General features: G+C 37.3%; 1 protein-coding gene across 4 annotated transcripts in view; it reads right to left on the minus strand.

The window, feature by feature from the left end:
• Positions 1-13,061, minus strand: part of prkd1 (protein kinase D1) — a 312,643-nt gene that overhangs the window by 37,054 nt on the left and 262,528 nt on the right. For all 4 annotated transcript variants that reach the window (XR_011887053.1, XM_072267142.1, XM_072267153.1 and 1 more), the window contains 2 exons: positions 10,409-10,486; positions 9,929-10,127 (listed from right to left, as the gene is read on the minus strand). Coding sequence is in view for 3 of the 4 variants with exons in the window: in XM_072267142.1 (XP_072123243.1) it covers positions 9,929-10,127; positions 10,409-10,486 (277 nt within the window). In the remaining variant the exon portion in view is untranslated. The remainder of the gene's footprint in view (positions 1-9,928; positions 10,128-10,408; positions 10,487-13,061) is intronic.

Genomic DNA, 13,061 nt, shown 5'->3' on the forward strand with positions numbered 1-13,061 from the left:
ACATTGGCCAGGGAACTGAACTGCACTGAAAAAAAACTTCTAAAGGTTATAAACTCATTGTCTGGGATGGATGGAATAGAATGGCTCAGAAAGCAGCCACTGAAACGTCAGAATGAATGTTGCAAAAACCTAGACACAGTAATAAATTAATGGGAGCTGGTACTTTAGTGTTAGCTGAAGATTTTTGTTAAACACTACCAGTAAATGCATGAGATACTAGAACCTGCATTAAAGCATTCTATATTTGGGAAAATTTTAAATGATTACAGTTGGAAGAACCAGTATGCCAGTGTATTTGACAGGAATCTGTTTGCAAAGGATTTTGCTTCAATTTGCCCTAATTTGGAAATGGGGAAATAAACATGAATACTCAACAGAATGAGTAGATGAATAATTTTGGCCAAATTGTTACATCACTTCACATTCTGATGCCAGCGTTTTTTCCAAATGTTATTCAACACTATTTGAATTACCAAAGGTTGCATAAAAGAGCAATTTCTGCACCAAAAAAAACAAAAGATGCAGCACAGGCCACAAAGTAAAGATCTTCTTTCAATGTTTTTCAGACGACCTGTACAACTTCTCCTTCCAGTAAAAATATTTCCTTTTCCCTCCCCTCTTCTTCCCCACTCTGGCCTCTTACCTCTTCTCACCTCCTCCTGGTCCCCTCCTCTTTCTCCTATGGTCTACTCTCCTTCCCAACAGATTCTTTCTTCTCTAGCCCTTTATCTTTCCTACCCACCCGGCTTCATCTATCACCTCCTAGTCAGCCTCCTTCCCTTCCCCCACTTTTTATTCTAGTGTCTTCCCTCATCCTTTCTAGTCCCGAGGAAGGGTCTTGGCCCGAAACGTTGACTGTTTATTCATTTCCATAGATGCTGCCTGACTTGCTGAATTCCTCCAGTATTTTGTATGTGTTGCTTTGGATTTCCAGCACCTGCAGAATTTCTCATGTTTAATTTTTAGACTGTCTGTCACAACCTCGTGTGCCATCATATAATCTTGAACTAAAAGAAGGATCTCTGATCATGCTCTGCAGGAATTTGGATCTGCCAATACTATACAAGAGCATAGAATTATCAGTTGAAAAATTACCATCACACGTAACTAAGGTGACATTAATGAATAGTAATGCTGTTGATAAAATATTTCACATCTCAGATACCAGCTAACCCATCTGATCTACCTTTTCAATGGAAGGGATTTCAGATCCCTAGTTCACTTAGTTTGACATATGAACATTAACAAGGGCAATCACCAAAAGTTGTTGCCCTTAATCATGAATCACAGTGTGTTTCCCATGGTCAGTTATGCGTTGGTTGTTCTAGAATTGAAAATAAACTATGCATTTCCATAGTGGATTCAAAAGTGTATGGCTAATGTGATTTGTGAATTTCATTTCTTCCAGTGAATTCCGCAAATTAAGCAAGCTTTATACAGGGCTGACAAACTATCTGCTAGAGTGAAGATTGTGGGGGAACGGAATTGTCAGTCCTGTGGGTGGAAACCCTGCATCTGGGCTCTGCATACACAATGTAGGAACCACAGGATGATAACGGAAGGTTGTTTTTTGGACTGCAGTCCCGTGACTAGTGGTGCTCCCCAGGGGTTGCTGCTAGACCCATTACTACTGGAATCTACATCAATGCTTTGAATAAGAATGTGTAAGTCTTGCTTAGTAAGCGTAAAACAGTAAAATAGGTGGTGTCATTGAGAGTGAAGATGCTTACCAGAATTTAAAAAAAAGGAATTTTCATCCGCTAGTAGGTGGGCTGAGGAATGCCAAATGGAGTTTAATTTGGATGAGTGTGAGGTGTTGCATTTTGGGAAAACAGATCGGGGTAGGATATTCAAGTCAATGATAGGGCCTGGGGAATGTTGTAGACCAGAGGGATATAGGAGTACAGTATTTGGTTCCTTCTAAGCAGCATCCCAGGTTGATAAGTTAGTGAAGAAGGCTTTTGACATGCTGGCCTTCATCATTCAGGGCACTGTGTATGGAAGTTGGGGTGTACACATACATAGGTGAGAATGCATTTAGAATATTGTGTTCAGTTTTGGTCACCCTGCTGAAGGAAAGATGACATTAAGCTGGAAAGACTACACAGAAGATTTACGAGGGTATTGGCGGAACTTGAAGGACTGAGTTCTGGGGAGATGTTGAACAGGCTGTGATTTTTCTGTTGGAGCACAGGAGAATAAGGAGTGATCTTCTGGAGATGTATTAAACTATGAGGGACATAGATTAGGGTGAGTAGGCACAGTCTTTTCCCCAGGGTTGGGGAATCAAGTAATAAAGGGCATAAGTTTAAGGTGAGCAGGGAGAGATTAATTGGAACTTGAGGGAGAATTTTTTCACAAAGAGAGTGGTCAGTATATGGACAAGATGCAAGAGGCAGTTATATCAGCAACATTTGAAAGGTATTTGGACAGGGATATGGATAAGAAAGGTTTAGTGGGATGTGTGCTAAATGCAAGCAAATGGTACTAGATTAGATCAGAATCTTAGTCAGCACAGACCAGTTAGGGCGAAGGGCCTGTTTCTGTACAGTATGACTCTATGACCATTTAATTTCTCCTTTTCGTTTTTTTCCTTCTGCACTACCGCATTTTCCTGTCACCATTGAACTTGATTTAGTTCTTTTCAATTCTCAGTTTTCTTCTGAGAACAGGACGTATCAACAATTTTTGTGTTTCTATATTTTTAAAAGATTGCGGGACAAACCTGATCTGATATGGTAGGAGAAAAATCTACCATTTCATTCATTTTCTTTTCAAAATTCCACAGTCATTACTTGATTCTATTTTTCCACCACAATTAATGAGTAAAGGATAATATATTCTAAGTGAGTTTCCAATGGTGGCATCTTTCTCATTGATACGCTGTGAATGCCAAACAGAACAAATTTCTTATGAGCCATTTATCGATTTATTTTCTCATATATTAAGATCCAACAGACTCCAGTATCTTTCACTAATTTTGTACTCAAGATTGATTTATTCTTCTCATAACTTGAATTTTTTCTTATTATTTTGTTTCAATTTATACATTTCCTCTTTGATTATCTGTCCTTTCTTCATTACCAGCACTCGTCCAACCCCAAACTGATTCCACTATACCATTCCCAGGTATCCCGTCATCTTGCTATCATAAGACCACAAGACCAAAAGATATAGGAGCAGAATTAGGCCATTTGGCCCATCGAGTCTGCTCTGCCATTTCATCATGGCTGATCCATTTTTCCTCTCAGCCCTAATCTCCCTCCTCTCCTCACACTCCCCCCACCCCCACCCACCATTTCCTTTCATGCCCTGATGAATCAAGAATCTGGCAATAAAATTGCAGATTTTTTGCCATGGTTGGGGACTGCATGTCCAGTGGTAAAAATTAGGCACACTGTTTGGAAACAACAAGTGTGCTGCAGTTTCAACAACAAACACAAACATATCTTAGATGTTATCGTATCTAAGATCACTAAGAGCAAATTTTTGTTACTTTCTGCATTTCATTTGTCAGGGTGATCTTATATGAGATATAAAGATCAATGTGGTGCCCTTAGGGGGGCATGGAAAGAGTGAATGCACACTGTTTTTATTGCCCCAGGGAAACTGAACTAAAAACTAGAGGATACAGGTTCAAGGTCAGAGGTGGCAGATTTACAAATGCCCCAAAGGGCAACTTCTTCATGTAGAAGATAGAGCATGTATGGAATGAGCTGCCAGAGGAAGGGGTTGAGGGAGGTAATATGGAGACATTTATAAGACATTTTGATAAGTACATGGACAGGAGGGATTTAGAGAGATAGCAACCAAATGCAGACCAATAGGACCAGCTTGGTGGTTATCATGACTAGCATGGATGAGCTGGGCTGAGGGGCCCGTTCCGATGCTGTATTACTCCAGGACACTACATGCTTTAAATGTAGAAATATGTTTTTAATTTTGCATCATTGATGTAATCAAGAACATTTCTTCAATTAAACTTTTTTGTAAAAATAATGTCACTTTCTGTTATACAACCTTCCCAGTTTAATTGAAGAGATAGAATGCTCACAGAAAGCTTGCAGAGAAAACACATATCAGTACTTTACTTATCCTTCCACTAAATTGACAGCTTCTGATAAAAAGCAAGGAACTGTAATTATGGTTGTTAGGTCCGAATTATCGGTGTGACAAACGTTGCAGTAAATTCACAATAGAATAAGAATAATAGAAATTCTATGTTGCCTTTGCAAAAATATTAATATTTATTATTGAATTGAATGTTAGTATCACAGAATATATCATTAGAGAGTAAAGTAAATCAAGATGTGACATATTTTTCTTGCAATTAAAATAGATATTCAGTGGATTCTAGTTAATTGGACCATTGGTTAATTGGGACAGCCAGTTATTTGGGATGATTTTTAAAGAATAAAAATTAATCAAAATAATAGCTGGGATTCCCTTCATTTATTTGGGACACTATGCCGCTTAATTGGGACAGGAGATTGTTGCCGAACAATTTCTAACTAGTGTCAGTCACGTGAACTTGTGTGGCGGTAGACACTAGACTGTACTTAGAGTTAACAGGTTTTAAGTGCATCAGATGTGTGTTTGTGTTCAAAAAGCAGTGATTTTTGTCACTGATAGTTGGTGAGAAATAAGCAGTAAGACAAATTAACATTGTTTTGCTCACTGCAGTTTCAAGCATTCAGGCTTGGAGATGCCAGAGATGGCCGAGGGTGAAAATGAAATAATTTCACTACTTCAGCAAGTTAAGACCTATGAAGAATTTGGAAGTATAGACAATCTTCTTGAATGTTATAATGAAAATGAAGATTCAGAGGAGGCAATCATCAAAAACATTGTATGAAGGCAGTTCATTAGGTGTCTGCGCTAAATTTATTCGTTTACAGTCGATCAAAAGTACACGGCAGCATGTTCATTGTCAGTCATATCCAACAATGGTGGTGAAACCTGTGTGAGAGTTTTTAAAGTGGAAGAGCCATTGCACTGGGACAGTTCCACTCTCTTCACTTCAAAAGTCTGGGTGCAGTGGTACAAGAAGAAGTCAGAAACTGGGGTCTTCCTTGGTTACAGTGGATAACCATGACTTCTGTGCCTTATCGTGCCCTCCTACTCTCCACAAAGCATTACAGAACCATTTTCTTAACCATTAGATCTCACTGTTGACCTCACCTGCCCAGTCTGCCAGAATTGATTTCACATGCTAGGACAGGCATGTCCCTATTTCACAAGGGTATGAGGTCCACTGGCTACCTTCACCTGCTTTAACCAGCCTGTCAAAATAGTGTACTGGGGTGCGGCCGCTGTACACACCCCAGTACAAACTGTGCAAACAACTACTTGGAGCCACAGATGAGAACTGAGTGTCCGGTGGGGACCAAAGGTGAGTGAGTGCCACAGAATGGACACGACAAGCCACCAAAGATGCTATTCCATACACAGCACTGTACACTGCATAAACTCTTCTATTAATAACTATTAGAACGTAATACATGGTTTTGTAGTACTGTAATAGCATTGGTAGAGTTCTAACTTACTCTGTATTTCATTAAAATACATAATTTCGTGCAGTTAAACAGTAGTTTGTCTTTTTTTTTAATCCCTTTTCAACTATTTTGATAAAACTTCAGCTAATTGGGGCAGTCGCTTAATTGGGCCATAATGTACTGGTCCTGATATGTCCCAATTAACCAGAATACACTCTATCTAAACAAAAATAAATAGCACTTTGAGTTCCATTTTGTTAAAATGATGATAGCTGGAAGCCATGTTACTTTCCAAGATAAAACTGTACAATGAAATGTGTGGCACGTAAACTCAATGTATAAATAATTCTGCAATGCCATCAGAGCAGGACTTTTAAGCATAAATTTTGATAATAGCACTCTAATTTTGAAACTCTATTTGCCATCAACTTTGTCATATTTAAAATTAAAAGATTTTAATCCATAAAAAATTAATAAATTGTGAATTTTGACATAATTTCCATTTGCAAGGTACATGACAAAACGTTGCTTTCCCTGGTGTTTGCTTTATATCACATAATAAGCTCAATGCATTCACCTCAATTTACAGCAGTTAGTTAGTATAATCAAATCAAGAAAAGCATAACCACTATATAAATATATCAGTTCAAGGAAAATCTTCCTGGGTTGTGCAGGAGAACATTTAAAGACAGCTTGACAAGATTCAAATCCCAAGCTTTTTACAATAGAATCACTTCACATCTAGAATCAGATAAAAATGTTTAAGTCATGCCATTTCAATCCCAAAATGTTCCCCTACATTATTAAAATGTAGTTGAAACTTTTAATTTAAAATTGGTTTAAAGTGTTTGTTTGCTGCTGTTTAGTTCAGGGATCAACTTTCAAAAAGTAAGCATAAAGGCTTGGATAATGCAAATTAAAATAAAATCAGATGCTTTCTGTAACTTGAGAAAATCTGGGATGTGAAAAACTCCCTCGTAAAAGATCATTATAAGGAACAAAGCTGAGATATGTGTGAGACATTCCTACCAGTCACAGCCAAACTTCTATACGGATTGTTGCAGATAGGGTAGGAGTTCTAAAGTTAATGTTAATGTCTATTGGCATCTACAACAAGTTCAGAGAAAATGATCACTGTTGAATGCCTACCTCATTAGTCTTAGAGGGATGTCATAGAGGAAAAACACACTGTTTTGCGATGATAAAAATCTGGGTCTTCTATCAATTGGTAACTTGAGGGTTGGTTGAAAGCCCACTCCTCATAGTTCAGCTACTACCACACACAACCTGGTACGAAGGTATCCCAAAAGACTGCTGACTTTGTCAAAGAGCTTGTATTGCCCTATAAACTCACTGCCACAATCAGTGTGATATTATTAATTTTGTGCAGTTGTACATTAAACGTTTCTCTGTCTCTTAGCCATGTTGAAAGCAATTAGGTACTCTTCAAGAAAAAACAGCAATAAACAAAGAAATGCCAATTGAAAACATACGTGGTTGGCTGTTTCGTATAATCAAACCAAACCTGGGAAGCAGAAAAATGTCTAATATAATGACCTATTAGATTAAATAGAGTAGTTCGCCAACCAATGGTCAAGCAAATTATCTTTTTCTTTATTTAAGAATTGTTACAAACTGAGAGGAACTCGGGGCAGATTACATAAAACTTCACTTGCTAAATAATCTCACATTATGTTGCATTTTGCTGCTTTAAGAAGGTTTCTCATTATACAGTGCAACAATGCTCCATGGTTACTGTAAGTAACTGAAATGCAAGAGCAATCTCATTCTGATAAAGAGCGAGGGGTTCTATGAGGCAAATCGTGGGCCCTGAGATACAATACAATGACAAACTTCCCAAAGTAATTAGCAGGCCTTGTCCACATTACACTTAAAAATACATCCTCCCAACCTTCTACACTAGGCAAGAACAGATTGCAAAGGAAGGAGCAGTTTTACACTTGTGTCTGACAAGAGTAGAGTCAAGCTGTGCCCTGTTTATCAGTCTGGAAAACAGAAGTGCTCTGCTTGGTAAAAAAGAATAAAGAAGATCTTAAAAAACTATGGTTTTGACTTTGAAATAGCCACTTCAAACTTCTGACGTTGGCAGGGGCCTCAATATGTTAGCTGTCATTGATCGTGTGTGGAAACCAATCAAGTACTTTAGCAATAATATTCAGCTCAAGATTTAAAAAAACAATAAATCATATATATCTTTGTTGTACCAAATGTGGGAAACCTTGTTTATAGGCAGAAAGAAAAACAACTTCCTTGAACATGGTTAATTAACTACATTAAATTAAAGCAAAGCCTTCGAAACAGAAAATTCTATGCCTCACATGAAGCAAATTAACAGAACATTTCCATTTCTTCAAAGTCTGTATAGACAAGTGCATTAGACATTTAAAACTAAACCAGAATAAATATCAGGTTGCGTATGTAGTAATTTAATATAATGCATCAAAACATTAATTTCAGCATTGGCTCCGACAAAGGTAACATCTTTATTTGCAAAAATTGACCAATTTGTCACAAATTTCATGTGCTAATTTCTTCATTCTCTCCTAATATGATTTTCAATATCTGCTATTTATCAATAATTTATCAATAGTCTTTTATTTATGACTTTTACTAATCCATTAGAGCTCCATTGAATAGATAAAATCATTTTTATATCTGCCATGATTTAAAATTAATGTATAAAGTGTTTAAAAATGTGTTGAAAACCCTTTTGATTGAGTGGATGTAGGAATATCACAGATCCCAGCATATGCTGAAGGTGTGTAATCTTCAGCTGTGAACATGATAAAATGTGTCACTTGGCCTACAATACATCTAGTTGAAGGAGAAGGTTGTTTATCTGAAATTTTCTCTGAAATTTAAGTAGCAATAGCTTGGAAATTCTCTAACATAGCAGTATGTTTTTATGCAACATGTGAAAGGATTCTATCATAACTACACACCGTGAGTTCACATATTAATGGATCTGTGGTCTGGGTTACCCACGTGTGACTCAAACCATGCACAGTGATCATAGCACCACCACAATGCACAACTGATGTTACTTCTCCACAACTCTCTCACACTTTCAAAACTCTAAAAACGTTTTGGGCTTTGAAAAAACTCTTATGTAAAGGGCTGAGTCCAATTTTTGCACAAATTACAGGACACAGGCTACATGGACCCCTGATGGAGATGCAAGACAAAACTCTCTCTTAATGTGATGCTTCTATAACTCTTCATTTTCAATGATTGCAGCACCTCCCCCTCCGTACCCCTAACCTTGTGAAATATATCCCAAAAACTTTCTTCATCGCTCCCCACCCCTGATTTTCTTCTTATCACTCTACTGGCCCATAATCAGCTCCTCATCCTTCAATTATCACTTTCTCTGCACCCTCGTGTGATCCTCTCCCCCCTAAACTATTGATCAATACATGGTCTCTCCATAATTGTACAACTCATGGAAGAAAGTGCAAGAACTTGTCTACTAAGCACTTCATCTGAGGTTTTACGTGTTGCAGAATATTGTCTTTGGGTAGATGCAGAGCAGACATGGACCTCCTCAATGGGTGTTTCCTTGTGTGGAAATTCCTTTTCCTTTTCTCAGCTTTTCCAACAAATTACTATGCATAAACTCGTTAAATCCTGAAGACAATTTTCTTGTGTTTCTTTTCCATTTCTGACGAAGAGTCTTCTACCTGAATCATTAGCTCTGTTTCTCTTCCCACTGAAGTGGCCTAACATGCTGTGTATTTCTGTTTTTACTTCAGAACTCCAGCATCTGCAGTTTGTTTGAATTTCAAAATTTGCTTTTAGTCCTTCATGCTTGATTTCACAACCCTAAATTAATTAGCCTCCACAAGTCACTAAGTTCATCATAATTTATCCCTACTCAATAAGGTGATACCATTACTGAAAATAATATGACAATATATGTTTTTCTCTGTAGCATCTACAATTCCAGGTTATTTCTTCTGCTATACTGATTAATGATGTACATGGTCCCATCGCATCTGAACATAAAACCTTCAGAAACTTTTAATCTTATTTTCCGGATTCCTCTTGAAACACTTCTACCATGATAACTTTATCCCTGTTTTCAAAAACTTTCTTAAAACTTCTTTCTTTTTTGTTATTCCCATGAGTTTTCTTCCTGTGATGTGGCCTGCAGCACTTCAAGATGCCCATAAGTGCAAGTAGTCATTGTTATGAGGTGATTCTGAACCAGTCATCTTAAAAAACAATTCTTTCTTCTACGAATCTTTTCCTTGAGCCGGCATTGTCAGAACCGCTGTGTTATGGAACACACCTGGCAGCTTTAGTATTCTATTAGATGCCACGCAGGAGAAACATTTAACAAAGTAAGTCAAATTATATGTATCTATTTAACAGGAATCCCCTCATATCAGATTCAATGAGTCTAGACTAACCTTATTGCACGGTTTGCATCATCATGCTCATGGTCCTGCATGTCACCACTGTCACCGTGGGTCACTGTGATTAACATTTCAGAGTCATGCGACATGGACTCTTCCATATCATCAATAATTGCACTGTTTCTTTCACTGTCATTGTCATCACTCCCTTCTTCCATCACTACATCTGCCTCTGCACCAGGGCTAAGCAAATCTATTAAACAAACAAAACACACAACTCAATCAAAAATTCCATCTGGGATGTTTGAATTAGTTCTAATTACAGAGAAAAATGTTTGGGAATGCATAGACTATGAATGCACCGTATGTGGTTATATGCTAACGTGAATAGATTTCACACATAATCACGCAAGATATAGAATACTCAAGAATGTTTTTGTAGCAAAAATTATTCTTGATCACCAAGAAATGATGTTTTCAAAGTTCCTTATAAAATTGCCATTCTGAGATGTGGAAATGGGCATTGCAACTCACCGCCGTTGACAGCCACTTCACCAAGGCAATTATTTGGCACCTTAGGGGCACAGCGCTTATGGCAGTTGAACTTGCAATCTAATGCGGAAGATAAATAAAATATTTACCTCAGAGTATTCGAATAGAGTGTTGCATATTTTGTATTTACAGTTCTTACGAAAGTAATTCTGCAAAGTTGAATGTATTGACAAATGTCCAATGATTTGTGACTTGGAAAGAACCCTCAAGCTGATTGTGTTCTTATGTAACTACTTCTCATTTTGGAACAGTACATCACAGTACAAGCCCTTCAGCCCACAGCCTTCTTTGTTCGGTGATACATTGCCACATATTTCAAAATGCACCTTACTCCATGTTAAAATGTTCGAAAACCATGATTGCTATTGCAATTTTAATATCATGATTACTAGCTGGACACTTAGGTTACACCGAAGCATATTTATAAGAAAGTATGCCTAGAAGTAGTCAACACAGTTATGCAATACATTTAATAACTAATCCTATTTTCAATAAATATGTTCCTAAGATTTTTGTACATATAATATCCAACCTATTCAAAGTTAATTTGACTGGGAATTCTACTCCAAACATGATCTGATATCCACATGTTTTATTAGTGTGCCCCAAGTCAGAGGATTGAAAGAAATCTCCTATAAAATCTAAGCCTATGTCAACACATGGGATTTTAGATGCCATCTCTAATTTATTCATTTTGTCAGTCTATGCTATTCATACCTTAAGAAAGGAATGTCCAAGGGCGTCAGCTGATGAAACTGAACTTTCTCACCAATTCTGCATAACCAAACCTAAATTTTGATGTTTTTTAGCTATATTAAATCAGTATGGTTTACCCTGTATTTTCACCAGACATTTTAGCTAGTAGAAGTCACACATTTCAGAATTGCTGGAGTAAAAACCTTGATCACTTTCTTATACCTCAATGATGACATTCAGTCCAATGGTAGTAGACTACTAGTTAGGGAATTCAATATTTATGCTGGCAAATGAGGTGCCAGTCATTTAGATTGATTGGTCTTCGATGGCAGTGACTTTCTGGAGGACTGTTTCAGATGTATCCATACAGGCAAGTGTGTTGATTTATATTTTGCAAGTGGTTTGGAGATTTTAGAGAAGTCAGTAGTTGAGGCACCTAACATACAGTCCACTGCCTCAGACCTGCATCTAATGTATGCTTATGCATGTTACATTTCTGCACGTTGGTGACTTTGGGATTTGCCAATTACAATGCCATTGAAGTTTTTGAGTTGTGTGACGAATCAATGTTACCTATCATTCATTGTCTCAAGCCCAGATGCTTTAATTATCTTGGTGCATATAGGCATGGATTGCTTCATTATCAGAGGAATTCTGAATGGAATTCAGTGTTGTGCAATCATCAGAAAATATTCCCATTCCTAACCTTTTAACAAATGTATGATTAGACAATTAAAGATAGCTAGGACTAGATCACTGCAGTAATTTTGTTTATCAGTCCCCTTGTGATCTTCACCAAATTAGCAAGGTCATTATGTTATCCTTTGAACATTATGAAATCCTTGACTATTTTCACCAAGTCCCACAGGACAACAGTTAAGATAGGAGCAAGCTGTTTTTTTCCCCAAGTCAGGCCTCAGTTTCAATGCAAATTTGCTGCCAATTACTTCTGCTGGTTCTCTGGGAAACATGTGAGTTAGTTAATAATGTAGGATATCACAATTTATTGTCAACGGAGATAATCGTAAAAAGAAATTGGTTCATCAACACTGTCTCTGAGCGCCTCATTTCAAACTAACATTATGATATAGTATTCCCTGCTTCATGGCTCAACAGCTCAACAACATGATTCCTTTTTGTTCCATTTGTCTTCAGTTTTATATGATAGAACTTCTTATCACAGCAGTATTTGGCATTTATGAATATGTTGGAATTTTTGTTCTCTGCAGCTGAGAGTACAGAATGTGGCTACAGTTATACTTCTACCTTCCACTCAACAAAAAAGTATTTCAAATATGTATTGCTTCAAGTAAGGCAACAGTTCTGATCTAACTTCAGTGCATTAAATAGAAGTGATGAGACCCATTTGGGAAATCATATCGAAGTACTTGAGCTTGGCACAATGGAGAGCTTGACGTCAATGCAGTGTGAAGCAGTGTGTAGCCTGATTTAAAGAATTCAGAATCTTCTTAATGGTGTGAGAAAGTAGAGTTTGCATTAGGCTCTCAAAACATCAAAATACACTTCTAAGGAATGAAATTCTATAAGTTAGCAATATTAGTGCACTTTTCAACTCTTGGTTTAGTTTTGGATTAACCACTTCAAACGGGTAAAAATTCCCATGGTATACTTCCAGTATTCAAACTGGGTGAATTTTAGGGAAGAAGAAAATCAAAGAAGTCATGGATAATTTGGAGCATCTGCCTTTTCCCAAGGCTAACTTTTTGATACCACTTTCTGAAGTAGTAAACACGAGAAAGTCTGCAGATGCTGGAAATCCAAAGCAATGCACACAAAATGCTGGGGGAACTCAGCAGGTTAGGTAGCATCAAAGGAACTATTCATTTATTTTATTCATTTCCATAGATGCTGTCTGACTTGCTGAATTCATCCAGCATTTGTGTGTGCTACTTTCTGAAGTAGCTGGTTTTGTGAAAAC

The sequence above is a fragment of the Mobula birostris genome, chromosome 1, assembly GCF_030028105.1.
Source record: "Mobula birostris isolate sMobBir1 chromosome 1, sMobBir1.hap1, whole genome shotgun sequence".
NCBI classification, from domain to species: domain Eukaryota; kingdom Metazoa; phylum Chordata; class Chondrichthyes; order Myliobatiformes; family Myliobatidae; genus Mobula; species Mobula birostris.